At 39.4% G+C, this 25,547-nt stretch overlaps 1 protein-coding gene across 2 annotated transcripts in view; it reads right to left on the bottom strand.

Annotated features, from left to right (window-relative positions):
* The window catches only part of SHQ1 (SHQ1, H/ACA ribonucleoprotein assembly factor), a 95,659-nt gene that overhangs the window by 22,124 nt on the left and 47,988 nt on the right, over positions 1–25,547 (bottom strand). For both annotated transcript variants that reach the window (XM_046650455.1, XM_046651110.1), the window contains one exon: positions 21,369–21,489. In XM_046650455.1, the coding sequence (XP_046506411.1) occupies positions 21,369–21,489 (121 nt within the window). The remainder of the gene's footprint in view (positions 1–21,368; positions 21,490–25,547) is intronic.

The raw sequence follows: 25,547 nt of genomic DNA, 5'->3' as shown, positions 1-25,547 counted from the left end.
CTACTGTTATTATGGACTGATTGCCTGAGTCAGCCAACGTTATTGTTAAGCAACCATTGCATCAATGGCACTCTCTTGTTGGCAAACAAATTATTAACTACTTATTCTGTGTTAACATGCCCTAAACATATTGGATGTGTTAGCTCATCTAATTTTCCTAATTCTCCCCATTTTACAGCTAGCTGAAGCACAGAGTTTAAATGACTAGTTCAAGGTCATACAGACAGAATAGAAATCTAAAGCCAGCCAACTGGCTCCCACATTCTTAACTATGATACTCTATGGTCTCTCTACATTCCTAACAGCAAGGGACAACTTTCTGACCTCAATCTTCTCAAATCAAAAGCAGGACTTGGCTTTGTGGACCACACCTTAAGATGACAGAAGGATCAGGGCCTGGCTTGGGCCAGACTATATCTCTGAAGCTCCAAGAAGGGGTTTGCTTCTCTCACAGTTTGACCAAGGGCTGCCAGTTTATTCAATCAACTGAAAATTGATAAAGAAAAGAGACAAATGCCCAGAAAGTATCATAAAATTATAGCTATTATTATGAACGACAAAAACTGTAACAGATTAATACTAATAGAAAAGGCAAGTTGCTGATCACTGAAAAAATAACCGGAGAAGGAATCAGAGCAATGTTTCTAGCCACCAGCATCCTTACAGAAGACAGGAAAGAGGCAAATGCATCTTGCTTAACCTTCAAAAAGGCAAAGAAGGAAGTGATGAAGCCGTAGTGAAGTCACAATCCATGAACTGTAGGCAGTTAAGAAAAGAAGTGGTGACCCCCAGGAGCTGGCATGGGTTCATGAAAACTGATGCCATCCCTTAGATTGGCCTAAGTCTGGGAGCCCCGTGCAAAGATTGTGCCTGGGTTTTAAGAAGACATATGACAATCTCCTGGACTTCTTTATGGGCAAATACAGAAAATGGGGTATATGATTATAAAGCTGACTGGACTCACATTTGACCTTATCAGTTTACTCACTATTTTAGGCAAAAACAGAACTTTCACTCTAATTTCGTAAAGGTACAAGCCTTATCTAATTCCTCTTCAATTCCCCAGTGCCTCACCTTGTGCTTAGCACACAGAAAGTGCTCCAAAATGATCACTGATTGGATTTCAGGAGTCAAGTTTACAACAGCCTTGTAAAAGGGGAAAGATCAGGAAACTGGGATGACAGATTCCACTCCCAAAAGAATTAAAACAGGCGGATGGGATAAACTGACTCCAACAAGGTGCAACTGAACAAGGACAAGTGCCAAGTTCTTCAGCAGCTAATGGAGAAGAGGAATTACAGTTAAACAACAACGTATGAGACAAAAATGGTAAGAGTTATAGCTAACGGCAAATTAAGAATAAATAGTGTGGTGAGGTTTCCAAGGACAAGTAGATGAGCTCCTAGACTACACGAACACAGTAATGTTCAAGGAACAAAGCGACAGCTCCTCTCCACTTTCCGGACAAACCTGGAAAGTTGTTTAACCTGGAGGATACCTTAAAAAGGGACCAACCAAAAAGGGGGAGGGGGGGAGGGCACTAACAAAGTACAGTTTGCCTAAAAAGAGGCCAGGAAGGGCAGAGAGTTGGAAATTTTGGACCTGGAAGAATAAGTTAAAGGCAGATGGGTTGATCTGGAAGACTTAGAGGGATATAATAGCAATCCTCCAGATCGTTGAAGACAGACATTTGAAGAGAGAACAGACTCATTCTATATGGGTTCAGAATTAAAATTAATATAAAGAAGATTTCAGTCCAATTTAAAACAGAACTTTTAAGCAACCTAAGCAAAAAAGGGGGAAAGATTTTCAGAGCAAAACAGGCTCCTCCTGGATTAGCGAATTGCCAGGCACTGGAGTTGCTCATGACAGGGCCAAGCAATCACATGGTCCTGACAGTGCAGAGGAAATTGATCCAAAAAACAAAGGCCTGCAAAGGAGAAGACCTGGCCAGACACTTCAATGCTATGACTGAATTACAGACAATCAGAACCCACAAAAGTGGTGTCAGTGTGAGCTTCAAGCCTTACAATGGAGAAGTGACTTTGTTGGGGTCGTTAGAGAAAGCTTCAGGCAAATGTAACATTTCTGGTAGAGAAAATGAACACACAGAAGTAATGAAAAGCTGAGTACGTTTATGGTACATGTGGAGAAGGCAGGAAAGCGGGAGGGTGCCCAGTCAGCAGGAGGGAGAGATGAAGCACAAACAAGGAGAGGGAGGGTGCCGAGGGTCTTGACCCCAGCACAGGCAGTCAGGCTTTGCTCACGTGTGCAAGCAGGGTCATCGAGGACCTCTGAGCAGGACAGCCATATCAAAGGGGCATTTCAGAATGACCAGACTGGAGTCACTGTAGGGAAAACAAAGGAGGAGTGAGGCTCTGGTGGCCAGAGGACACCCTGGAGGAATGAGAAAATAGAGCCCTGAATTAAAGGAAAGCCAGTGAGACCAAAAAGAGGAATTTAAAAGAAAGAGATTGTACAGGAAGAATTACGGGCACTTGGCGACTGATTCAGTGTGGAGTAGGGAGTCAAGGACAGGCACACTTGAATCAGGGAACCCAGGTGACACGTCAAGCTTCTCAACAATAAGGCCAAAACGCCCCAAAACAACTAAAGTCACCACTGGTTCCCAAAATACTGATTCATCACAGCTTTATATCATATGTTCCGAGTATATTTTTTACATACAAAAAATAAAAGATTTAGTAATTATCTTTGAATTTAAAGCCAGTCACCAAAAGTTTATTGAAACAAGGTTCACAAAAACTAACTCCTTCAAGGTCAGAAAGCAAGTATGCCAGACAAATACTAACCAAAAGAGAGCTGGGATCTCCCTATCAATATCAGACCAAACAGACTCAAGCAAAAAAGCACTATCAGTGATAAAGAAGGTCACTACATAATCAACATTTCAATTTGCCCAGGAGATACCACAATTATGAACTAATATTGAATAACATGCCTCAAAACAAAGTACAAATTGACTCTGATCTACAAGAATAAACGACAAGATCACCAACATGGTAGATTTTCACACACCTCTTTCAATCCAAAACTTGACAGATGAAACAGACAAAATAAATCAGTAAGGATATAAAACACTTAAACAGCCCAACTGACAAGTTTCATCCACTGGACAGACATAGAACACAGCAGCTAACAATCAGAGAGTATGCATTACTGTCAAGCTTTAAAATTTATGAAAACGACTGCATGCTAGGCATAAAATTAATCTCAACAAATTTCAAAAGAATGGTATAATTCTCTGACAGAAATGCAATCGAGTTAGAAATCAATAACAAAGATATCACTAGAAAAAACCAAACACTTGGAAAGGAGAAACATACTTCTAAACATTTCAAGAGTAAAATCAGAAAATATTTAGAATGGAATAATAATGAAAACTCAGCACATTTCAAAACCTGTGACACGTATACAAAGCAGGTACTTGTAGGAAAATGTATAGTCTTAAAGGAAGAAGACTCAGTTGATGAGCTAAGCATCTACATAAGAAGTTGGGAAAAAATAGCATAACAAACTCCCCCAAATAAAGGAATAATAATTAGATAAAAGTAAAAAGTAATGAAATAGAAGACAAACAAAAATAGAGAGGATCAAGAGGGCAAAATATTGGTTCTTTGATAAATGAATCAAATATACTCTCTTGCAAGATTAATCAAAAAAACAAAAAAGAGAAAGCATAAATACTAGAAATGTACAATAAGACAATTATAGATGCTGTAGAGAAGAACACAGATAAGAAGAAAGAAGAACAATTTTATGCCAGAAAGTTTTTAAAATTTAGATGAAATGGACAAACTTCTAGAAAAACATAAACTATCAAAACTGACTTAAGGAAAAAGAGAGAACCAGAAGAGTCCTATAACAATTGGAAAATCTGGATGAATAATTAAAAAATCTTCTCAGAAAGAAAAAAGTCAAGATGGCTTTTTTGGGTGAATTTTCCTTGAGGAAGAGATGATTTCCATCTTACATAAACTATTTCAGAGAACAAAAAAGGCAACACTCCCCAAACTCATTTTATCAGATGAACATAACTTTGGTGGAAAATCTGAAAAAGGACAGGACAGGAATGGAGAATTATGGGCCAAGCTTCCTCAGCTCCCTTCCTCCCATTCCCTTCCTCTCTCTCTCTCTTTCTCAATATGCGCAACACAGACACAGTTAGCAAACCAAATCCAGCATCATATTTAACTAATACATCATAATCAAGATGGGTTTATCCCAGGAAGGCAAGGCCTAAATTAAGTTAGAAATTTTATAAACGCCATTCATTACATTAACAGATTAAAAGAGAAAAGCTTTAAGATCATCGCAAAAGATGAGGGAAAATACGCAATAAAATTCAATGATCACTTGGGATCAAAAACTCTTTGTAAACTAAGAATATTAAGAACTTTTCTTAATTTGATAAAGGCTATCTACAAAAGTCTGCAGCAAACATTGTATTTAATGAACTGTTTGAAGCATTTTCATAAAGATAAAGAACAAGATAGGGAAGTACATTACCACCATTTCAGCCTTGTACTGGAGGGTCTAGCCAGTAGAATAAGATGAAGAAGAATAAAGAAAAAGAAAAAAGAAATAAAGCCTGGAAAAGGAGAAATCAAACTGTCATTTGCACTGCTATTGCCTATATAGAAAACTGGAGAGAATTTATACATAAGAGTTAATAATAGAGTTTAGCAAAGTAGCTGCATACAAAAATCAATATTAAAAAATGAATTAACATTTCTATATACCTTCAACAAGCAGTTTGAAAATAATTTTTTAAAAAATATCACTTACAATGCAACACAAAATATAAATCAATAAATCTAATAAAACATGTACAAAGTTTTTAAGGAAAATATTACAGCATTTTATTGAAAGACATTAAAGAAAACTTAGAGAATCATACAATGTTATTGGAAAGAGACTAAATGTTTTAGTCTCCCCAAACTTAACAGATTCAAAGCAATTCCAATCAAAATGTTTTTCATGGAACTTGACAAGCTGATTCTAAGATATAAAGCCACAGTAATTAAGAATGCATGGTACTGGCATATGATAGACAAGTCAATCAGTGGAACCCAAAAGACAACTCAGAAACAGATCCGTGTATACGTAAACTTGATGTACGACAGAGCGAGCACCGCAGGGTGCATGAGGAGAGGACGGACCACTTAATAAATGAAGCTGGGATAAAGCTATCCATGTGGCAAAAATGAAACTGGATCCCTATCTCATCAATTACCCAAAAATCAGTTCCAGGTGGACTAAAGACTTAGATACCAAATGCAAAATCATAAAAATTTTAGAAGATGCTATATGAGAATATCTTTATGACATTCAAATCATAAAAACTTTCTTACATAAGAAACAAAAAGCATACCCACTAAAGAACATATTGATAAATTCTACAACATTAAAATTAAAAACTTCTGCTCATGAAGACACTACAAGGAGACTGAAAGATAAACTACAAACTGGGAGAAAATGTTTGGAACATATTTAACCAATAAAGTCCTAGTATCCAGAATACCAGAAGAATCCTAAAAATCAAAAATAAAAAGATAGCCCTAATGAAATATAGGCAATGCAACAGACAGACATTTCAAAGAAGAGGGAACACAAATGGCTCATAAATACATGGAAAGACGCTCAGCTTCATTAGTTACCAGGAAAACGAAAATGAAAATTACGAAAGAAACTCTTTCATACCCTTGCAGATTGTCAGATCTTAAAATCTGAACAATACAAGTGTTGGCATGAAGGCTGAACCAGGGAAATCCTCATACACTACTGGTGGGAGTATAAGTTAAAATAAATTGATACGACCACTTTGGAAAACACTTTGGTATTACCCAGTGAAATCTAACCTGCAACCATCCCCTCAACCCCAACAATTCCATTCCTAGACATAGAGCTTACTCAAAAAGTTGCACGAGTGCATCACGAAGCATGAACAAAGATGCTCAGAGCAGTATTTTCCCAATAATGCAAACTGGAAACCATTCATCAGGAATACAATCTACGAAACAATAGATCAACTGCAATACAGTCACACACCACATGACGTTTCAGTCAACAAAGGGCCGCAGGTATAACGGTGGTCCCATAAGGCTAGTACCACATAGCCTAGGTGTGTGGTAGGCTGTGCCAACTAGGTTTGTGTATGTAAGTGCACTCTAGGATGTTCACACAACAACGAAATCAACTAATGATGCATTTCTCAGAACGTGTCCCTGTTGTTACTGTACACACGACTGTATATTCAGACAATGGGATAGTACACAGCATGGACAAAAAACAAGCTACACCTCTGTGATCATCGTGAATAAATCTAAAAAAAGGAAAAAAACATTACATGAAAGAAGCAAGTAATATAAGAAGGCATCGAGTATGATTCCATTTACACAAAGTTCAGAAGCAGGCAAAACTAAAACTAAACTTGGGGTACAAACATAGTCAAACTATAAGGAAAAACAAGGTTTTGAAACACAAATTTCAAATTTTGAAACACAAAAATTCAGAGGCGCAGTTACCAGAGGGAGGGGGGGAATATGATTGGCACCGGTCCCATAGGGAGCCTCTAGGAAGCTGGCAATATTCTACTTCTTACAATTGGCGGTAGGTGCATGCATGTTCAGTTTATTATTCTTCTTTAAACTGTACATACATATGTTATGTATTCTTGTATATATTTCATAAGAAAATATTTTAAGAAAATAATTAAATGCTATAAACATACCAAAAAAGGCAGACAAAAGATAAACTTCAATAGATAACTGAGCCCAAAAGTTCCTTTAAATAATAAAGGAAACAGTAACCAGCAAGGAAAGAAAACTAGCCATTACCGAGAATTATGAAATAAAGTACAGATTACCCAAAAAGAGGCTAAGCTGTGTAAACAGAAGAGCTTCTATAACAAAAGCCCACAGCCTGAGAATTACTTTTCCTAAATTAGGTCTCATCATTCATTCAGCTTGCAAACCACAAACCCAGGCTGATGCCGGATCGCCCCCTTCCTCTCCCCGCAAATCCATCTTAGTTCCTAGATCCTACTTCCCTGGTCAGGCTACATACATCCCTCACAAAGACCTTTCTAACTGGCCTAATACACAGTTCGCACAGCCCCAGTGATCTTCTCCCATCATATGCTCAATCCTTCTCTGCCTTCCCACTGCTCTTAGGAGAAAGATAAAAATTGTTAACACTACTTAGGAGGCACTGTACGGCCTGGGCCTTGCCTAAATCCCCAGCCTCATCTTGACCCCTCCTCACCCCACCTCCCACACATAGACCCTTTCTTTAGGTTTCAGCCACCCTAGCTGAACACCCTATTTTCTTTCAATTTCTTGAACACATACAAAATTCCCTCCTGCCATAGGACCTCTGCACACAGCGGACCTACTACATCTTCCTGAAGCCCACCACCTCTCTCAAGTCAACTACGACGTGTCCTTCAGTACTCAAAGCAAACATCTCGCCAGGAAGCGTCCCTCACATACTGTCCCCCTCCTCTGACCCCCCACCAGACTAGGGCAGCTATCACGTGCTTTCAGAGCAGCAGGAATCTTTTCCTTCGCAGTACTTTCCAAGGTTTTCATTTTACTTTTTGTGTATGTGATTATTTGATTAACATCTCTCTTCCCTTAGGCCGTAACCTCCATGAGGGCAGGGGCCAGGTCTGGTTCTTGATCCCCAATGTAGGCTCAGAACCTTGGCACAGAATGGTGCACACAATACGAACTTAAAACTATGTGTTGAATGAATGGATGGATGAACAGACTCGCAAGCCTAGAGCAGACACAACTTAAAAACCACCATTACCATCACTTCGGATAACAAGCCCCCAAAAGACGTGAAACAAAGTAGATGTGTGTCATCACTTCTCACTCCCAAGCCTCAAGGGGAGAGCACATCTTAGAGGGCAGGTGATATGTGAAAAAGGATGATCAAGAGAAACATGTTACATTGTCCTACACAGATGAGAGAAAGATCTGTGCAGCTTTTGTTCAAAAAAAAAAAAATGCTTTCACACAAACCTGGAGCAAGACTGGATCTTTCTGATAAAAAGGTAAGATAAGCCCAGGATTTACCTTGTGAACATTTTAGATTTCAAATTTCCATCTGAAATCACAAATTATAATACAGCTTCTGAAACTAAGTATGTGCAGTGCTGCTGTGTTCAGAATACAAGCTTCACAACTTCCTGATTTGAGGGCTTGGTTTTTATAATTAATCCAGTATTTAATAGAGCAGAGATCCTTTGCCAATAGTTTTAGTCAGATGGCTTTAGCTTACACAGCTTAAGTGGAATCCTTTTAACTGTTGTGTTCATTAAAACAAGTATACAGGACATACGCTGACAACTGTAATTTTAAACATCAAGTTGAAAATGAAGTCAATTTCTTCCAATAGGAACTAAACCCTTATTTTCCTGAAGCATTAGGATGTTCTAAGGATAAAAATGAAATCTAAATAGGCTGGCAAGCTTACCTGGAATGACACAAGGATACTTAATACTAGATGTGAGAAGGGATTTTATTCGTCGCTCAAACAAAGTGTCTTTGGGTTCTAGAAAGGTATCAAATTGACGTCCCCAAAGAACAACTCTGGGTGTGTATGTGGCTTGGGGTTACAGGGCAAGAGAGAGTCTGGAGAAAACAAGATCGTCAGAGCAGATATGACTTTTCACATTTCTCTCTGTCATTTAAAGCACACCACATAATTATAAATCTGCGACGTAAAGTGGGGTCTCATCTATCACAAGACTAACAACAGCTCAACTAGACAAAGGGCAAATACACCACGCTATCAGAGGTATATTCCATTGCTCGGTGTGTTGCTGTAAAACTGAGAACACACGCACAGCAGACTTCTACTGGTATAGTGTCTTTTTTTCCTGTTTTGTAATTTTATATAAATAATAAAATGGTGCACCCAAACAATGAAACGCCACATCTGAAAAGAATGTCAAATTACTACTTGACTTAAATGCTAAGTTCATATGTGAGAAATCTCAAACAAGCACTGACGGATTATCTAATTATTATTTTTATTTCATTTCATTCAGGGCATAAGGGCTGTCTTTTTTCATTCATTTATTTATTTAGTTGGGCCTTGAGTCATCACACTTTTTACTTTATTCAGTTCTGTAATATTCTGTTACCCTTAAGGAAAAAACATTACAACAAGCATTTATATCACCCTTGTAATTTCTTAAAATGTGTAGCTGGGGAAAAAAATAAAATACATGTTCACTGTAAAACCTACAAAAAAGTAAGTATAAAATAGAAAAGCTGCCCATGAATTTACAAACCAGAGACAACTTTTATCAACATTAACGTGCTTCCTTCTAGGATTTTTGTTCTGTGAATATGCATCTCTTAATATGATTAAGCCACTACAGCACATAGTTTTATATATGCTACTTTTTCCATTTAGTTTTCCAGTTATGGTTTTTCATGATAGTACAGCCTCGTTAACCCTCCTAGAGAGTGGGTCCTTGATGCAGAAATCTTGACCTTGGTCTCCTCTCCAGCACTGAGTACAATGCAGGCCATAGCAGGTGCTCAATAAATTTTTGATTCAATCAGACTCTAAGCCCATTTAAACAAAAGAACCATAAGAAACAGAAATATTTATAACTATCTTTAATATTTTAATAATAAATTAGTAGTAATTAGTATACAATTATAAATATTTCAGATAAACGTGGTTTGATCTAAGAAGCTCTGTTACTCACAGGCACCTCCCTATGGGAAACAGGATTCAACTGAATGGCTATTCATGACATCCTTCAGTCACACAGCAGACCACTCCATCTGCCTCCTGCTCAGGTGCATAATTTGGCGATGACCTGGGAAATGCCCTAGAATTGAAGGCTGGAGTATCTTCTTCCTTCTCCATCAGCTCATACTTTCTGTCTCTAGACATGGGGACAGCACATGGGTGCAGATCCTGCGATGGTCAGTTCTTGAGCCTGACTCCTCGGACAAGCTGCACGGCAGTCCCAACACCACACTCAGGGCCAACATTGCTCATCAGTATGTAGGTGACATGCTAGTGATCCAAACATCCACATACTACTCTCTCTCTGTCCTTCTCCCTTGTACTCCTCCAACCCGTTTTGACTTTCTCACACCTAAGTATTCACAGAAAGTTACATTTCCTCTGTCATTTGTCTGAATACATAACATCTATGTAGGTAAGTGCACATATCCTTGTTTTGGGAGTAGAATATGAAGAGTAGGACATACATTGAAGGTCCTAGAAGAGTTGAAATAAGACCTTTGCCCTTTAGGACATTCATAGTCCAGATTTCTTTGGGCCCTTTTCCACTGGGTCAGCAATTTACAATGAAATCACGGAATCATACATCTTGAGATTAAACCTACACTAGACTCTACTCCTAGACATGTGATCGCCCACTTCAAATTTCATTCTTTTTTTCCTCAAAATGACAGCTGCTTTTTATTCTTTAATATTTTAAGTTAACACATAAAAATCCCAAAAGCAGAGACTAAATAAGGCCAAGTTGTTTGTGCCCAGGAAATACGTGCTGCCATCATGACAAAGGCTCTGCCTTCAGAAGTTTGGCCTCTTTCTCTGCCCTAGGCAAACGGGACAGAAAACTAGAGCAGGGAGTGAACACTGCACACCTGACAGAAAATCTCAAGCTCTGGCAGCTGAGTTTCTACGTCTTCAACTAAGTTAAAGCAACTGGCAGAGACTGACTAGAGTCCCTGAACCCCAACTCCAATTTCTAGAGGAGACCATCGTTCTTCGGCCATAATTCAGGCTTGGAAAATAAATGTATGTGCTTCTCTTTGGAAATGAGCATGGCTGTTCCTCTAAACTTCTGATCAAGTGTCCCATTACTAAAAAATGTTTCGTACCCACAAAACATAATTTTTGCCATCAATCCATATATTAAATGCTAGTGAAGCTTAATTTCTTTTTTAAAAAATAAACATAGACAGGTCTATTCTAGTCTTCCTGGACTCCAAAAAGATCGTTTCGTGTGCTCCCTGGGGTAAGCGCAGCTCACCCCAGAGGCCACTGCAATAAACGATCTGGAGAAGTTGAAATCACAATTTCACAGTATTATACAACTCTCCAGGAAAAGGAGATAAGACAAACATAAAATAAAAGTAGAAAACATGATCTGCTTTTTGAAAGCAGTGATTTATCATTTGAAGTTTAACAAAAGCACAAGGCTTCTATGAGGAAAACACAACACAAACATCTAACGGCTAACATTGTCTTTTGTTTAAACCTTCCAAAAGGCTGCACTAGGTGAAAACACCTAAAATTAGATCAGAAATGTGCTGATATCCATCCATGTAAAATACAATCTGTCAAATTCTCTCAACACTCAGAATATCGATATTTTTTGAAATACAAACTATTGTATTGTATTTGAAATACAAACTATTTCCTGGAAAGCTGCTTAAATGGAGAAGAGTAAGCGAATAATCAATGATAAAAATTATCTAAAATAAATATATCACTTAGAATCTGGGACTCTGGCTCAAGGAGGCCCTTTCCCAACGCTGTCCCACCCCAGGTGCAACAACACACTCCACAGCTCTATTTATTATTTTCCCAGCTTCTATTTCTTCAGGAGAGTAGTCAGAGCAGGAAATGGAACAAGTCAAATGATCACAATCAATCTCATCACCTTCACAACACACTGCAAATGTAATTAATCCTCTATTTATTTAGGGGACTTCACACCCCTTACATTAAGGGAGCGACTCCCTGCTGGCTTTGGCTGAGATAATTATGTTATAACAAGGATTGGGTTTCAGTCATAATAGGCAGAAGAAGGAGGAAATTGTACTTGAAGTTGTCAGTTTTTTAAAAACGCTTTCTTGTGACTCTATTCAAAGGATGCTCTTGACAAAGCCCTCCTTAAACAGAGTACTTTCTGAGTACGATAACCACACGTACAGCACATTAATCAACGTAAGCCTCTTCTCTGAATGAGATGTGAAGACAATCCAAGCCCTGTGAAAATTCTCTGTGAAGGAGAGAATACGGGTTTACAGATCCTGACTAAACCAATCGCCACCTGAACTCACTTGATCCTGCGGGTCTGCTCCAAGAGAACCCTCCAAAGACCTCTGATGTGCAAAACTACAGAAGGACAAGGGGGGGAGGGAAAATGCCAATCTGCTCACACAGTAGCTAATTACACACTGTAAAAAACCATGTCTCCAGCAAGCCAAAAGCCAGGATTTGAGAAGGCCAGAGCCAAGTATCCAGGACCAAACCGAGTTAAGGACAGAGACAAAACAAAGCCACCAGGCACAGCTCTAAAATGGACTTGACACACGCAGCCTCCGTGGACCCACAAATGCAGGGCGCTTTCCAGTCTGAGAGCTGCCTATGCACCTCCGAGAATTGCCATCTTTTTTACAAGAACTCCTATTCACACTTTTCTCCTCTAACCTCCTCCACCTTAAGAAAATTAATATGAAAATAAAAAGCTTTTGCCCACTTTATTTTTAGAAACTTTCTCTATTTTTATTAACACATCATAATCATGATGCCCACAGTACATGCAGAAGTAAAAATGATAAATGAATGGTTTCCAAATTTCTAAAAAATGCCAAACCTATCTTTTTCAAGGTCTGGATTCACCATGACTACAACGTTTGTATGTATTAAGCCCTTCTGGTATCTTAATATATCAAAAATATTTCATTATCTTTCAATAGCATTTAAGCTCTTGGATAATGAAAATGTTCTGGAAATTGAGCATTACTGACTTAAGTTCCAGTTCTCAGTAAAAACAAAACAAAACGTGGTATCCTGGAATAGAAAAAGGACATTAGGTAAAAACCAGGAAAACCTAAATCAACTATGGACTTTAGTTAATAATAAAGCATCAGTAATGGTTCATTGTGAGAAACATACCATCCCAACGTGAGATGTTAATAACAGGGGAAACTGAGTGCGGAGTATCTGGGAACTCTCTCTACCATCTTCACAATTTTTCTGTAAATCTAAAACTGTTCTAAAATAAAAAGTTTACTTTAAAAAAAACAGTAGGATAGGGGCTGGCCCCGTGGCCGAGTGGTTGGGTTCTCGAGCTCCGCTGCAGGTGGCCCAGTGTTTCGTTGGTTCGGATCCTGGGCGCGGACATGGCACTGCTCATCAAGCCACGCTGGGGCGGCGTCCCACATGCCACGGCTGGAGGGACCCACAGCGAAGAATACACAACTATGTACCAGGGGGCTTTGGGGAGAAAAAGGAAAAAAAATAATAATTAAAAAAAAAAGATCATTTAAAAAAAAAAAAACAGTAGGATAGGGGGCCAGCCCAGTGGCGCAGCAGTTAATTTTGCACATGCCACTTTGGCGGCCTGGGGTTTGCCAGTTTGGATCCCAGGTGTGGACCTATGCACTGCTTGTCAAACCATGCTGTGGCAGGTGTCCCACATAAAACAGAGGAAGATGGGCACGGATGTTAGCTCAGGGCTAATCTTCCTCCAAAAAAAAAAAAAAGGATAGAAATTACAAACAAAGAAAACAAAACAAGCAAAAAAGAACAACAAAAAACCCCCCACAAAACTTTACAACACTCAGATATATAGTTTTGCTGATTTCTCAATACACATAGTCACAGGGAGCATTCATATCTTTACACAGGGTTATTTCACTCTGAAATCTGTAGGAACATTCGTAATCCTATGATTTATTGGCACATTTCTTGTAAGAGAAGTCTAATGAAGAGCAACGGTCCCCAGTGGGCACTGCTGAACCACTGGTGATAAGGAAAAGAACCATTAAGTAAATCCTTTCTATATGAAACCACACTGAAGGGAGACAAGTGAATGGATATTGGCATGTACTAATCTTCTCTTATGGAGATAAAACCCACTCCCATCCAGGATGAATTTGTGGATTTAATTAAAAATAAACAGTAAAACTAAAGAGCAACTTGACATGCTAGAATGAGCACCTTACCAAGAATGATTTCAATTCAAGGTAGGTTTAACTTGCTTGAAATTACACACAATTGTTTCTTGAAATTTCTATATGCTAATCATTAGCAGCTAATGTAACAGTTAACATTTTACCATCTGTCAGAGGAGTAAATTCCCATACAAAAGTAAAACCACCTGAGTGTCTGATTGTCACTTGGTAGGACTGAATTTAACAGACCACCAAAATCACCTCCAGTACTGTATTTTTATTATGAACATCAGTGACATGGTGCTGGTGGGTGTCACATCTCTCCCTCAGTTGTGGCTCAGAATGGCGCAGTGGAGTTACAGCAGCGTCCTCTTAAGGACCCTTAAGGGTGACTCGCATGCACCCTTCTCTGAAAAATGCCACTGACTAGTAACAAAGGGTGCCTTGGGGCCAAGTGTATACCACTTTAGGGGGTAGCCCTACCCCCAGCCCACTGTGACCAAGGCAACTGGACCAGGAAAAGACACTGACCCATGCTACGGCAACCACATTCTCCTTCCCTTGGAATTACCAACAAGGGACTCTAGTCCATCTCTACCGAAACTACAGGGACATAGAAACTCAGAGCTGTGGGATGGTCATTCTCCTCCAAGTGCATCAAAGAGAAGAGTGGCAGCGATTTGCAGAAAGAAGCAATGTGAGAGATCACGTGTCACCAGAGAGTAAGCTGACTGCCTCACTTCATGACTTGAGCTCATGGGGCCCGGCTGTACGCCCAGCACTGGGGTTCCAGAAAATAACCTGCAGCCTCTAAGAAAGCCCTCAATTTTACTATAAAAATCCGAGTGGGTTTCTCTTATGTAACCAACTGGTTTCTAAGTCAAGAAAACTGACACAGTCTTCAGCACACAGAAGGGAGAAACAAGGGTTTCATATCTGGCCCTGTTACTAAAACATCATGACCCCAAGCCAACTGTAGACTCTCTTCTTCAATAAAAAGATTCTACAAGGATAGATAAAACCGTGATCCAAATGCAAAAAGCCTCCCATCCGTTCTTGCCCTTCCAATCCCCCACAGCTACAACCAGGAAATCTGCTCACCATGTTGCTTACATGTTTTACTTGTCTGCTCCTCCGCATGATGTTATTTTTCCCAGCCTGGAATGCATCCACTCCTGATTATTATTATATTCATATGTGTAAGAGTACTATGCAACCAGATACCGTTTTTTATGTTTTGCTATTAATTCATGTCCCTTCTTTGTCCAAACTCTTCTCCATACATCTTTTCCAGCTGTGATCCAAATGTTCCTATTTCTTTATGAGTATTCCTTACAGACTTCGGATCAACATTTCTAAATCTGAACTCCTCATCTTCCCTCTCTCTCGTTTCTCTTCCAACCTACACCCTCTCCAATATTATTTAATAGCAGCAAATGTACCTCTAGCAGCCCAGTTAACTGGCCAGGTCAAAATCTGGATCTCATCTTTGACTATTCTCCTTTCTCGCTCTCCCCGACATCCGATCAATTGCTAAGTCCTGTCTCATCCACCTCACAAATCTGACCACTCGTCTTCTTCCCCACCGTGACTCAGGCTACAACTGCGTTTCGCCTGGATCACCCTGCCTCCTAACTAACCTTTCAATCTGGAGACTGAGCACTCTCCCACTCTAATTCACTCCCCACAATGTGACCTGAATCTCCCCAGATTCTAAATCTTATCATGCTTCTCACAAGACCCTCCATAGCTTAAACTCTTCAGTTGCTCCAAACTCTTCCAGAACAAAGTCCAAACCTCTTTACGTGGCCAAGGCTCTACATGAACTCTCTGGCCTCATTTATTTCCTCTCATTCCTGTACTATGATCCATCCATCCTGAGCTTTTGAGCTCTTCAAAAGGGCCATATTCTTCTGTCCCTATTGTCTGAAACACCCTTCGCCCCCTGCTTCCCCACCTGCACCTGACCAATTCTTACTGATCTTTCAGCTCTCAGCTTCAACTCTTCCTTCGGGAAGCCGTTTCCTGTAGCCCAAGCCTAGCTAGGCATGTGGGCTCCTAGGTGCTTCCGCAGCACCCATACCCCTCACTGTGGCCACTATGAGGCCACATGTGGACTTCCCGCTAGAAGATCAGCTTCAGGAGCGCATGTCTCCCGTCCACCAGAGTACCCCCGTCACCTACCTCAGCACCTGCCACAGAGCAAGGCTCCATAATTAGCAGGTGAAAAAACATATAATTCTGCTTTTCCATTCACTGCTCATGTTTTACTTCTGCATGAGTTACCCCCACTCCCACAGCTTTTGGCAGATAAACCAGGAACAAGAGAGAGCCAACAGGAAGAGATCTATGCTGTTCTCAGGGGCATAACCCTACCCCTACCAAAGCTCACACACGGAGGAAGGAACTAAAGCAATAGGAAGCAGGGATAAGGTCTTAAGTTTTCTAAAATTTTAAGGTTTCTCTGCTGAAATGGCTTACGTTCTTTCACAACTGAGAAAACTGAGATCGAGGATTTATCAAATGGGAGAGAATTATTCAGCGATGGAGCTGTTTCCCTCGACAAACTTTCCACACTAGCGTCTAAAAGGTCAAAAGATAAGATTTCATTTGTGGGGGAAAGTATGTTAAAAAGCAGTGAAGAAAATAAATGCACCAAAAGTATTAGAGTAAATTATTCATGAGTTCAGTGTAAAAAGGTTCTGCGTTTCAGACTTTTTTTTTCTTTTCCCCCAGAACTACTTACCTTAAAAAACTACACGAGAGAGAAAAAGTGTGATTTAAAATCTTTCTGACAAGCTCAGACCTGTACTGAAGATAGCCGGGATTTCAAATTTTAATTTCATTTTTCAAAAAAACGAAACCACCAAAATTTTTCCATGTAGCAAAAACATAATAATTCCCTACTTGATTCCTTGTCATTTCAAAATACACCACGCATTAAAACCACACAGTATCAAATTTCCTTCAGTGGGCATATACGCCTTTTCTAATGAGGAACAAATTAAGTTGTTTTTTAAAAATACTATGCTATGGATATTATGTCATAAAGGAAATGATTTATGGGGTACTATGATAAGTATAAAACAAGTTACAAAATGATAGGTGCAGTATTATTTCCACTGGTTTAAAAATACACTGGAAAATAACTAGAGGAAATATTAAAATACTAATACTGGCTATATTAGATGAAGTGATGAGGTGACTCGCTAAGGTTTTATGGCCAATGAGCAGAAGAGCTGGAACATATTTTACAGTTCATTCTTTTCCATCCCAGCTTCTATAAAAGGGTGTAAACTGCTAAACTTTTAAGGGTCAGAACTATCACTGCTACTGACGAGTGGAGCCCACCAGGACAGAAACCAGGGAAGGGCGAAATCTCAAAACTGAATGGAGCTGAAAGCTTGAATTAAAATAAGTCAGAGCCAACTCACAGTTTATAAAGTGCTAGAATTTTTTTTAAACAATGAGAAATGTCCTTTAATTGGCTCTACTAGGTACCATTCAGTTCAACGAAAATTTACTGGGCTCACAGAGGACCGTGATGGGCCCAGATAGAGAGGCGCTCATTCACACAGACTTTAAAACTTTAGGAAGGGGATGTGCACCAAAACTACTACAACATGAGGCAGGCACGAGATGTGCCCAAACGATCTCTAAACCAAGCGCTATGGGGACATCCAGGAGGAAGATAAATGATTCAATCATTCCTCTTCCTATTAGAAAAGCTCTCTAAAGGTAGCGCTTTTTTGTTTTTTTTTTCCCCTCACGTACCATCGGTAAAGACAACTGGTTGTCTAGGTGGCATATCTGAAAAGATATGAAATCTGGACCCAGAAGACCTGAGACTATCACAGACCTATCTCTTAAGCTATATGACCCCAAGCAAATCACTTCCTCATGCCGCCACGCAGGGAGCATTTGCTGCAGTGGCCACCACACTAGAAACTTCCAAGCAAGCTCACAGAGAAGGATGGCAGGGAGTGTTCCTTTCCAGAAAAATAATTGGCAGAGTCTGCAACTCAGAATAAGAATACAGGAGCTTCAGCTTTTTTGTTTGTTTGTTTTCTTGGGTTTTTTTTTTTTTTTTAAGATTTTTTGAAGGTTGGCCCTGAACTAACATCTATTGCCAATCTTTCTCTTTTTTTTTCCTCCCCAAAACCCCAGTACATAGTTGTATATCCTAGCTGTAAGTCCTTCTAGTTCTTCTATGTGGGATGCTGCCACAGCATGGCTTGATGAGCAGTGTGTACATCCACACCCAGGATCCAAACCCGCAAACTCAGGGCCACTGAAGCGGAGTGTGCAAACTTAACCACTACACCACCGGGCTAGCCCCTGTCTTTTTTTGTTTTTGCTAAGAAAGATCTGCCCTGGGCTAACATACATGCCAATCCTCCTTTATTTTTTGTATGTGGGATGCCTCCACAGCGTGGCTGATGAGTGGAGTAAGTCTATACCCGGGGTCCGAATCTGCAAACCTGGGCCGCTGAAGCGGAGCACATGGAACTTTAACCACTTGGCCATGGGGTCGGCCCCCAGGAGCTTCAGTTTTTAAGATCTGCAAATAATGCTCTACAAGACAGAGATATCACAAGGAAAAATAACTACCTAGTATTAAAGCAAAACCTATGATAACTGTTGCCCTAACTTCATTCGTTAAATATAAGAATGACTTTGCTACCCACATTCCAGTAAGTTTTTGCCAAAGTAAATGTCTGACTGTAAAAATGGAATGCTGTCCTTTGTGCTAGTCAGAATTTAGCACTTGTCTGGTATTTCAATAAAATTCTACATATTTCATTATTATATATGCATACCTTGTTTTATTGCACCGCACTTTATTGCACTTTGCAGATACTGTGTTTTTTACAAGACCCTCCACCAGCAAAACGATTACGACTCGCTGAAGGCTCAGATGATGATTAGCACTTTTTAGCAATAAAGTATTTTTAGATTAAAGTATGTACATTGTTTTTTTAGACATAATGCTATCGCACACTTAATAGACTACAGCATAGTGTAAACATAACTTTTATATGCACTGGGAAACCAAAACATCCATGTGACTTGCTTTATTGCAATATTTGCTTTACTGCGGTGGTCTGGAACCAAACCCATGATATCTCCGAGGTATGTCTATAATCAAAAACATCAAACAGAGACTAAGAAAAATATAGAACTATTTTAAAATGTAAAAGTAAGGTGCTAGATTTCACTAATAATACTATATGGGGGGGCTGGCCCCGTGGCCGAGTGGTTAAGTTCACGCGCTCTGCTGCAGGCGGCCCAGTGTTTCATTGGTTTGAATCCTGGGCGCGGACATGGCACTGCTCATCAAACCATGCTGAGGCAGCGTCCCACATGCCACAACTAGAAGGACCCACAACGAAGAATATACAACTATGTACTGGGGGGCATTGGGGATAAAAAGGAAAAAAAAAATTAAAAAAAAAAAAAACTGTATGGGAAAGAAACCAGAAGGTGAAGGGTGAGGAAGAAATTAGTTAAGAAAACCATGGACATACGATGCAGTAGAATTAATTCAGAGCCAAGAAAGTTCACAGCAAAGATGATACTGGAAAGCTCAATCATTTTGTACTTGAAAAATTAAGGATGAAATTAGAAAAGTGAATAAAAATGAGATAAATGAACAAATGTTTTATTTTAAAGGGGAAGAAAAAAAATAGCTGGGCTAGACTAGAATTAAAATTTAACACACAAAGTGAAAACAACACAGCCTAGTTAGAGAAAGAAGAGTCATGTTTAAATAGGTAAAGTTGAATAAATTTTTCCAAAGTAATCGGAGGAGTTCCTATGGGTTTCTCTCTCCTATCTCACTTCCTAAACATTATCCCTTCCTTTTAAAAAATTACTATTATCATAACAACTATTAGGAACCTAAGAATTTCATTTCATTTCCTGCAAATTAAAACCAAGGGGAAAAAATTCTTTTAGGAGAAAAAAGGTCTAATAATCCCCACACCAACTTGAGGGCATACACCCTTCTGCTTTAATGAAATGCGATCTTCTCTCTAGTTAATCAGGAATGCCACAAATAGAGAAAGGAAGAGCTCATAGAAATGGGATCCTAGCACAAACCTGCATGCTCATTACACGCTTATAAAATTCTCACCCTGAAAAAAAAAAGAAAAACCTAAGCTCACACAAATAGACTATTTCAATTTAATTTTATTATGAAAACAACAGGCAATGGCAGCAGGGTATTTGATAAGCTCAATTAGCAGGAGGATCAAATGAAGTGATGACATGCCATTATGACCTCAGGGGTTAAAGATGCAATCTTCCATCTGGCAAGATCTCGATTTCCAACACAAACGCTGAAACCACCTGCAGTAGGTTATTAGGCATTATCCTGAGCAGTCCCTAAGCATTTTCCTTACAAAAGGGATAGCCTCAAGGGTTTTTTTCCTTATTTCACTCTGCAACAATTGCTTCCCCATGAACAGAAACCAAAAATAAATTCTATAGAATGGCTCACTCAAAACAGGCACTAAAGCCATACTAAAGCATTCATTTACCAATCATCACAGTCGTAGTAAAAATATCACAAGTATTTTCTTTTAAGTCATGAATGATATTTTTCTTCTACGTCACGAATGATATTGTGCCATCATTTTCTACAGCACCTAAGAATCATTCCAATCAAGAGCTCTCTGTGTATGTCCTCAATTAATAGTCTCCTGCTGCTGAAATGGATAATTTGGGCATGTCTGATAAGAATCAGGTCTATAGAACCCCTTCACAAATGAAAATTCACTATATTTTTAAACTTAATATGGTTCCTTGAGAGAGGCAAGGGTAAACACTTTTTAAAACTTTCACATACCAAGTGCAAGGAGCCCATTTGTGAGTGTTCAGACCTTTAGATGCATGTGTTACCAAGAATCATGTTGTTAGGCTCTGAAGCTGTATTTTTTAACTCTGCATAATGAATTCTGCAAGCCAGTGGTTAGCCATTGAATACAGCTCTCGTTGTGATTAGAACTGATTAGGTTTGTGTCCTATGATGTTACACATGTTCCCGCACGTGCACACACGCGCGCACACACACCCACTCACACCCCACTGTAAGTTAACTATGGACACAAGTTCGGATACCCAGTCTTGAGATTCCACTTTGAACAGTCAACAGCACAACGATGAATACTCACAATTGTCTGTTTTAACCCTTATTTTCCTGGCTGCACCAGTTTTCCGGTAGAATTTACTTTTCACCACCTGCACCTCCTCCCTAAGCAAATTCACCCATTCCTCATGTTGGTCCAGTCACTTCCTCAAGTGTCTGGTAGCTATACAGGGTTTCTCTTTCATTAAAACTTACCCCCCAGGTTATTTCATTTTCTTCCTTCTTGGGAAGTAAGTGTTGCAGAAATGGGAGCACATAAAATTCGTAAATAACTCAAAACTTACTTGGCTTTCTGAATCCACACACAGTAGTCTGAGATGTAGAGATCGTTTAGAATGTAAGCTGGGTCGTTTTCCTGAAAAATTTTGTGAATATCCAGTAGACACTTTAAAACTGCACTTTCACCTGAAGGAAACATAAAAAGTCAAATCATCCTTAATAAAAAACATCTGATTTTTTTAAACTGAGGAATTCAGATACTGAGAGGTAATATATTAACAGCAGTTCAGAGTCTTAACCCTGTTTTTAAGAATACTTTTAATATTCCTTCATTGCATGAAATTTTATCAGTACTATAAGGTCCAAACCTCTTTCTTTCTTTCTGTAAGAATTATGAATAGTCCTTATACTCTATTTTTATAGCTGATTAATTGTAGTTACCATAAAAACACTATGAAACACAAATAGGTACATTAAACAAAAGAGAGGGGAGTTATCCTAACTAAATGAATATTTAAATGAATCATTACTTTAATTAGATAATGTTCTTCTAATTCGAGCTTTCAAAATACCAGGGAAAACTATATTTTAGTTTTCAATTCTCAATTTATTTCTTATGTCAACATTTTTCGTCAAGGAATTACCTAGTACTAACTTAAATTTTTGCACCTTAAAGAATTGAAAACTCAGACTGAAAACTAAAATATCATAGCACTACTTCAAAAATATGCTGACAAAATCCCTTGCGGGGAAAAAAGCCATCGAGTACTGAAGTCTTGTTCAATCTAACCACTTTCTCCTGGTTGTTAAATGAACCTAAGTTTAATCCCAACCAAAGCCTACAAAACGAAGCTTTCACAAGTCAACAGCAATTCCCTAGGTGTTCCAAACTTCACAGTCCCTCAAATTTATTAACTATGTGGCAAATTACGAAATCTATGGTAGTACCACTTCCTTTGATCTGCAAAATACAGCATTTTCACTAACCGTTTCGTGCTTGTCTTTAAAGTCCTGAAACATGAAAATACTGTAGATTGATTTCACGAAGATACTGGATGTGCTCTCATCGCCATTTCCCACTTGACTTTAGATATGATAAAAGAATCATGAGCTGGATAATGACATCTCAAGATGCCCAAATTGCTGCCACTAAATTTTTAACACAATTAACACTAGAAAGTAAGCTTCAAAAGAGCAGGGACTCTGTTTTATTTAGTGGTTAATCCCCAATACTTACAACAGAAGCTTGCAGCAGCCGATTTTCAATTTAAGTATTTGAAGAATGAATAACTGAATGACACAGTAATCATCCACTTAAACCCTTGCAATTTTTTTCATCCCATAGCCTCACATACCGAGCCCTGATGATTCGTCCTTGGAAATGCCCCTTGTGGCTGCTGTTTCTGCACCACGCCCTGACCACAGATCCTCACTCATACGCTCATCACCTCACGCCTAGGTTGTAAGATCTTCTTCCTCGTCTCTCGCATTCCAGGCTCTCCCCTCTAGCCCTCTGACACACATTTTCTTACGCACTGCTTTCATGGGGGCCGTCCCTGCACATGCTTTCAAGGCTCTACAGACTTGCCCATAGTCTTTTGCACAACTAGTTCCCCACAGCTGGAGTGCCTTTTCTTCTCCCCTTGACCTAATGGAATCGAGCCTACCTTCAAGGCCTAGCTCAAGTTTTCATGCTTCAGGAAGCCTGGGCCGACCTCCCTAGTTGTCAGAGCTCTTGACTAAATCCTTCAAAGGAAAGAAGTGGAAAGGAAGCTCAGCTGATCCTCTCCATAACTTCCCCTGCTCATTTCACAGAAGGAGAAACTGAGGCTCAAGTATGGTAAGATACTCACAGTACCACTGAGTTAGGGGCCCAGAATCCAAATTCTGATCTTACTGACTCCAGAAGCTATCCACTGTGCATGCTACCCATATCTTCTTGGCCCATTCAGTCTATATCACATTTTTATTACTCAAGAGTTAAGTAGGTAGTAAGTTCAAAGTAGGGGACATGCCTTTTTCAAAAATTTAAACTATTTATGTGGCTTTCTCATATGCAGATAGGAAGAATGTCAACAAAAGCTCTGCTGGCCGATTGGTTAAGAAAACTGCTTAGAAGACCTAAGACTGCATTTCGTTTAGCCAAGGTCAGAGCTGTGACTTATTGAAGTGGCCTAGGCTTACTACATCAAATGACCAGTGTGAATTCCCCCGGCACAGGCCTATTTAAGCTACAAGGCAGGTAATGTTGAAGGCAGAGTTTGATGACAGGAGGAGGAAATAAAATCAAAACTCACAGAAGTGATGAAACCAAGGTAGCCATGTTATCCAAACAGAAAAATATCACAGGCGAACTAACTAAACTATAAGAATGTTTTGAACAGTTTGAATTGCCACAGAGAAGAAAATGTCAGAGTGTATGCCAATTTCTTGCTTTCTCTCTCTTTTGGCGGGGGGGGGGGGGGGGGGGGGGGGGGAAGGGAGTTAAGTTTCATGATAATTACCGACTTAAAAAGTTTTTTTTCTTTAAATGTATGCTTTTTTTGGGTGAGGAAGAGTGGCCCTGAGCTAACATCTGTTGCCAATCTTCCTCTCTCTTTTTTTTTCTCCCCAAAGCCCCAGTACATAGTTGTACATTCTAGTTATAAGTCCTTCTAGGTCTTTTGTGTGGGATGCCACCTCAGCATGTCTTGAGTGGTATGTAGGTCCACGCTCAGGATCCATACGGGTGAACCCCAGGCTGCTGAAGCAGAGTGCGTAAACTTAACCACTACGCCACATGACCAGCCCCCAATTTAAAGTTTTAAAAGTCAACCATAGGTCTTATCAAAAAAACTTTTCACTTGAAATGTGTACAAGTTGCTACAGTGAGGCATCCCAGAATAGTGCCTCTCAAGATCCTGAAGCTTACTAATATAAGCAGGTTAATAGAAGATGCAGGATTTGGAGCTGGGCCTCACAGCAAATAACTCAGTGAGTAAAGAAAAGTGAAGAAAAAGGGGTAGGTATGCCAGCTTGAAGGACAGCGTGTAAAGGAGCAGAGGTGGTCCTAAAAATGGAGTGGATTCAGGGAACGAGAGGAGAAGATCATTTGGCTGGAGCAGCTGGTGCAAGTAGGGAAATGGGCTGTAAACTGGGGAGTTTGGTGGAAGTCTGTGTCAAAGAGGAGGCGATGCACACAATCAGACAGGACTGAGGTGAGAGGGTCCACACGCAGGTGTAGGCAGTAGGGATAAAAGACCCCACTCGCAGATTTTTATGAAGATGGGTGTGGAATTAAGGTCACATATTTAATGAGAATCCAGGGCAACCATTTCCTAATGAAATTATACAGCTTCATGTAGCAGACATGCCTAAAGTGAGGTTGCTCCCTTGCTAAGGGCCACAGGCAAATTCAAATCTTCCGGTTATCACGAGTGAATGATAATAAAAGAACATAACATCAAAAATAATCAATTCTTTAAAATTTTAAAGTTACATTGTATTTGCATGTTTCTTAAAAAAAAAAAGACATATACATACACACACAAAACCCCTAAACATAAATATACCCAAATGATATTAATAGTATTTGTCACTACATTCTCTGGACAAATACGTGAATGCCTGCCGTGTGCCCGGCACTGTTGTACACTAGGGATTGCACATTTACTCTTCTTTGCACTTTCCCCTATTTTGAAAATTCTCCACAAACAACATTTATTTGTTTAACCAAAAATTAGACATCCTCAACTACACAGCCAAACCTTGAAATATTGACAAAGAATGTTAACATCTTAAAAGTCGTATTTAAATTTTCTTTAAATTGTATTTTTGAACAACTGAGAATCAACATTCAGATCAGGTAACTTTAGAAAACCACATGCCAGGCAGTTTTGAAAGGGAAAGTTATGTACTTTTCAAAAGCTGCGTTTTCACTGTAAGCCTTTTTCAAACTATTTTCACAGTATGCTAAGGGACAGATACGGTAAAAGAGAACTGGGCTACTGGCAGTTGACAATTTAGAACAAAAAGTACATTAAAACCATCCTCCCCCCAACAATGTATATTGTTCCCCAAGGTCATGCTTCATCGCTTTGGTTCCCACTAAATCACCACAGATGATTCCGGCGTCAGAGCGCAGAGACTCATGAAGCCATGCAGTTCTTTCTTCTTTAAGTCTGCTTTGTACTGACTTCTCTTTCTCTCAGGTTGTCCACCACTTATCGAACAGCTATCGGCAAAGGAAAAAACTGGCCCTCTTC

This window comes from Equus quagga, chromosome 1 (genome assembly GCF_021613505.1).
Source record: "Equus quagga isolate Etosha38 chromosome 1, UCLA_HA_Equagga_1.0, whole genome shotgun sequence".
Taxonomy (NCBI): domain Eukaryota; kingdom Metazoa; phylum Chordata; class Mammalia; order Perissodactyla; family Equidae; genus Equus; species Equus quagga.
Note: the sequence above shows the minus strand (reverse complement) of the source record. Positions and strands in the feature narration are given on the sequence as shown.